Raw genomic sequence first — 4,892 nt, 5'->3', positions numbered from 1 at the left:
CCCCCCCCCGTCTTTCCAGCTAGGGCGCACTCTTTGGGAATGGCCCTCCAGGCAATGGCTGAGCAAGGCAGCAGGTCTTGTCAGTGCTGTGTTGCAGTCTGATGGCTCCCCTGCCCAATCCTGTGCCCCTCTCTTTTCATTTCATAGGGGTTACACCTCAATAAGCCACTTACACATCTAACTCCGACTCAGCCTCTGCTTCCTAGAGAACCCAACTATCACAGCTGCCCGGACATCACCACCTGCCACGTCCTGACAGCATCTCAGATGTGCCACATTTGAATTTCACCCCCCACCCCCCGCCCCACTCCCAGTGTCTGCCCCTCCTGACCTCCATGGCTCCGACATTCTGGTGATCCGTACTCCAAACCTCCACATGTTCTTGGACTCCTCTCTTCCCCTATACCCCAAACCCATTTGCTCCCAAGTCACAGAGACCCCATCCACAAAGATCTAGACTCCCTTGCTCCCTCCCCATTTCTGCTATGACCACACAAGTGCAGACCCTTGATATTTGTTATCTGGACACCTGGCTCCAAGGCAGCTAGCTTAATGCCCAGGCTGCTGCTTGAATCCACCCACAGCCTTCCCTCTATTGAAGTAAGGACAGATCCTTACTTCGTCATCCAAGGCTCTCAGCAACATGGCCCTTAATCACCCCCGAGTCCCATGCATGAGTCCTATTCTCTTTACTATTACAGAACTTGTCCTACGCTCTCTCTACTCCTGGCCTAAACCCACTCCTCCATTCAGAGCCTGGCTCAGATGCCAACTCCTGCTTCGTGAAGACGTCAGCTGGGCATCTTGTTTCTCCCTTCACCTGATCTACCTTTAATTCTAGTTATTCGTGCAGTTGCCTGATCCCTTCCCATGGATGCTGAGCACTTTCAGGTTATAGCCTAGGGATTCTCTCTGTAGTTTGCCTGCAGTGCCTCACACGCTGCCTTGCCCTGTAGGTCTCTGGTCCTCGTGGGCTTAACAAAACTCAATTAAGAGCCTCCAGATTCTTCTACCCATCGCCTCGCCTCTAGCTGGGACTGACCCCTCTGCATCAAAGAAGATTCCTTTCTTTACATTTCTTTCTATCCAAATCTCTGCAGGGAAACCTCTAAAACCTTTTCCCAAACTAGACAGGATACAAACAGTGAGTTCTCATGCCCTTCCTCATGGGGATTCAACCCACTGTCCTTTTTACATCCCACTGAAGGGGGAGAGTTTCCATCCTCACTAACCCACCCACCAGCCCACTCTTACCCCAAGAGCCAGCTGATCATGGCTCCTCCGGGCCTTGGAAGGGCCAGCATCCCGAGGGCGAAAAAGAAACTGCTTCAGGGAACCCCCAGCTTTCAGCAGTTCTGTCAGAGCTGATTCCTGGTGGATGTGGATGTTGATGTGGGTGGGCTGGGACAGGGTAGAGGCCACATCGACTCCATTCACAGTCACCATGTTTTGGGTCATCTTGCCTGCCCGGGAGAAGATGTACAAAAGTGAAGTCTGAGAATTAGGTGAGATAAAAAAAAAAAGAGTACATGGCATGGGTGATGGGAAGGTAAACGGTCTCCTTGTCCAGATCCAAAGGGTCTTCCCAGTGCAGATATCAATGTCACAGTGACCTTAGTTTGGGATGCAAATTCAAATCACTTGCAGAGCTTTTCACCACACACGTTCTTGGGCCGCTTCCCAAAATGAACTGATATGGTTTGTCTAGGGTCTAGGGAGGGCAAAGAAAGGAATCTGAGTTATTTTAGTGACTTCATATATATACAAGGGTACTTCAAAAAGTTCACAGAAAGATTTGTACTATCTTTCAATTCTGTTTTTACATGAACTTTTTGAAGTACCCTTGTGTATATACTTTCACGAGTTAAACATCCATAAGATACAAAAGAGTATACTTTTAAAACCCTCTCCCAACTTTGTTCCAGCCACTTAGCCTTCCAGATGAAAACTGATACTGTCAGTTTCTTATATGTCCTGCAATGATATTTTTTTATGCAAAAGCACATAAAAATATCCTTTCTCCCTTACTTTTCCCACAAATGGCAGCATACTGTTCTGCACAATGCTGTGTTCACATAACCATATGCTTTTAGAATAATCCTAAATAATCCTAACATCAGTCCATAAAAAGCTTCTTCATTCATTTGTATAACTGCATAGTATTCCAGTATATAAATACATCATAATTTATTTAAGTGGTCCCCTATTGATAGACATCTAGGTTATTTGCTGTTACACTTTCCTCTGTGCAACTGAGATGGAAAAAAGAGAAAGAAAGAACTCACTCAAAGTACCATCAATGAGGCCTGGAGGGACTGCCGCCCATCAGGGTAGCAGCAGCCCCAATTCAAAATCAGCCTTTCTTTTTATTGACAAGACAAGGAAGTTTCACAAGAAAAATCAGTTGATTCAATCATCAAAGAAGGACATAAAAACAGGCAGTGTAAAACTTGTAACGGCAGTAAATTAACAATGTGACATTCCAGAATGTAATTTATAAAAAGCTAGATTAATTCGCCAATAAACAGCTTGTCCTCAGTAAACATTTTCTTTTCCACATACTTCCTACAGCAATTTCCTTAGCATATTTAAACAGCATTCAAGCAGTTTCCTTAACATATCTGAAGAACAATCGGTAGGTTTAATAGTCAATCGTCATTCAAGCTGGAATCAAACCAGCAACCTAAAACAAAGTACACAATCCCATCCCTAAACAGTGATTAGAATTGATTAGATGGCTTTTGCCAACCTTATCTGTGGACTTTCGTCCCCTTACTCAAGAGCCTTTTGGCTCATTCATGCATTACCTAAAAATCCTATTCTAAGATCAAAGGAGAATCAAGATTTCTAACCCACTACAATTTGCAATCCTTTTCTATTACAGCCACTGCAGAGCTAGCAGGTACACGAATTTGCAATTCTAGTAGTTGTTGCCTGTTATCCTCTCTGGAAGTGGGACAAGTCGCAGGCAGGAGCATGGCCCAAGAGTGGAGCTGCCCTTCCTACTGCCAATGGAGTGTGTTAGAAAACTCTTTTATCTATTACAATTTTATGTGGGGAAAATTAAACTCCATTGTAGATTTTAATCAATTCTGTGCAATAAAACGCCTCATTTTAAATGCATATCTGAGCGAGTTTTGTCAAATTTACACATTTGTGCAACCACAGCTACAATCAAGATATAGAACATTTCTGGGTTGCAGAAAGTTCCCTAATGCCCCTGCCCGGTAAGTCCCCGCAACCACTGGCCACAGGTAAACACTGATCTTCTCTCTGTAACTATTTCAGTACAGTTTTAATCTCTAGTTCTCTTATTAGGGGTGATGTTGGTCATCTTTTCATATGTTAAGAGCCATTTTTATTTCTTCTTTTGTCCATTCATATCCTCTGTCCTTCCTGTTTTACTTTATTTTGTTTTGATCTATAGAAGTTCTTTGTGTATTTGAAAAATGACCATCTGTGTCATGAATTCCAAATATTTTTTTACAATCTTTAATTCATTTATTGACTATGTATTTTCATATAATCAAAGTTTTCATTATTTTAATGCTTTCTAGGTTTTATACCATACTTTAATAGGACTTCCCCATTTCAAGATTATAAAATAATTCCATGTTTTCTTCTAAGTGGTTTTATGCTTTCTGTTTTCACTTTAAAATGTCGATACATCTAGAATTTATCTTGTAAGCTGGAAGACATGGATCCAAATTGTCGTTATGATGGTGCCGTGCAGATGCTAACTTCTGCAGGGTTCGCATCTGAACTAACCCTGCAGGGTAGGCACCATTTGTGGAATCCATCCTCTCTCTCTCTCACTGATTGAAAATGCTCTCCTGGGTAAAAACGAAGTTCCCACAGGAATTCAGATCTACTCTAGTCTTCCTGTTTTGCCTATTGACATGTTTGATGAGTCGTGCGTCCTTACCACAATTTGGATGATGAGTACAGAGTTTAATATCTAATTGGGCTGTTTTGTGACCCTCTCGTGGTACCTTTTTCCTTCGGCATCGTTATGGCCAGTTTTGCTACATTACTTCTCCATGTACCCTTCAGAATCAACCTTCCTATCTCCAAAAGAAATCCTGCATAGGCGATTCTAAGGGGCGTCCTGGTTAAGTGTCACGGTTTAAATCAGATGTTAATCACAGTTCCCATAACGCCTCCCGTTTGTATTCTCCCAATTCTCGGGGCGGTCTCACTCTCTGACCCACCTGAGGTACGAAAGACAGGTGTCCGACAATGCTGCAGACGCACAGAAGGAAGTCCAGCCCGGATTCCAGCCAGACCTCCCCTGGGGGGCCCAGGGGTCGGCACAGAGGTGCAGCCCTGAACGTGCGTTGGGCTCCAGCGACGTCCGAGCCCCTGGGGACCGCCTGCTCCCTGCCCCGCCCGCCCTGCTGCAGGTGGGGGGCTCTTCCCTGCTGCCCGGGACACTGTTGTCTGTGCAGCCCCTCCCGGTGCCCTGGAGTCCGCGTCCGCCCGGCCGTCCCGCAGCAGCCGCTCCCCTCGGGGCTGCAGCCTGGGAGAGAGTCAGGGCGCGGGGCGCTGGCGGGGCTGGAGGGGAAGAGCCAGGCCCGGGGCTGCGGGGCCCCGCCTCACCTGCTGTCGGTCCTCCGATCCGCTCCGAGCCGGGCAGAGCCGCGCTGGGAGGAGCCGCCCGAGGCTGAGGCTCCGCGGCAGCGGGAGGAGGGACGAGTTCCCGGCCAACTGCTGGGACAAAGGGGCCCGCCGGGGGCGGGGGGGCGACGGCGCTGCCCCTGGGGGCTCGGCTCCCGGCCCTCCCTCGCTCAGCTCCGCAGAGCCCGGCGATCCACTGCAGCTGGAAGCCCCTAGAAGGGCCCCTTGGCCCCAGCTGTCTGCCGGGAAACCCGGTGGTAAAGTCCAGACACCCC

The 4,892-nt window shown here is 47.3% G+C and overlaps 2 protein-coding genes across 4 annotated transcripts in view; one reads left to right on the top strand and one right to left on the bottom strand.

Annotated features, from left to right (window-relative positions):
- Window positions 1-4,698, bottom strand: part of TMEM176B (transmembrane protein 176B) — an 8,201-nt gene extending 3,503 nt beyond the window's left edge. The window contains exons 1-2 of one of the 3 annotated variants that reach the window (XM_008565988.1): window positions 4,600-4,698; window positions 1,255-1,463 (exon numbers count right to left, since the gene is read on the bottom strand). In XM_008565988.1, the coding sequence (XP_008564210.1) occupies window positions 1,255-1,458 (204 nt within the window). In that variant the 5' untranslated portion in view covers window positions 1,459-1,463; window positions 4,600-4,698. Of the gene's footprint in view, window positions 1-1,254; window positions 1,712-4,599 lie in introns of all 3 variants that reach the window. The other 2 variants (XM_008565986.1, XM_008565987.1) reach the window with 2 other exon arrangements.
- TMEM176A (transmembrane protein 176A) overlaps window positions 4,218-4,892 on the top strand; it is a 6,291-nt gene continuing 5,616 nt past the window's right edge. Inside the window, exon 1 of the mRNA XM_008565990.1 lies at window positions 4,218-4,403. Coding sequence (XP_008564212.1) covers window positions 4,240-4,403 — 164 coding nt within the window. The 5' untranslated portion in view covers window positions 4,218-4,239. The remainder of the gene's footprint in view (window positions 4,404-4,892) is intronic.

Source organism: Galeopterus variegatus, unplaced genomic scaffold, assembly GCF_000696425.1.
Source record: "Galeopterus variegatus unplaced genomic scaffold, G_variegatus-3.0.2 Scaffold216, whole genome shotgun sequence".
Lineage (NCBI taxonomy): Eukaryota > Metazoa > Chordata > Mammalia > Dermoptera > Cynocephalidae > Galeopterus > Galeopterus variegatus.
The sequence above is the reverse complement of the archived record's forward strand: the minus strand, read 5'-3'. Positions and strand labels throughout refer to the sequence as shown.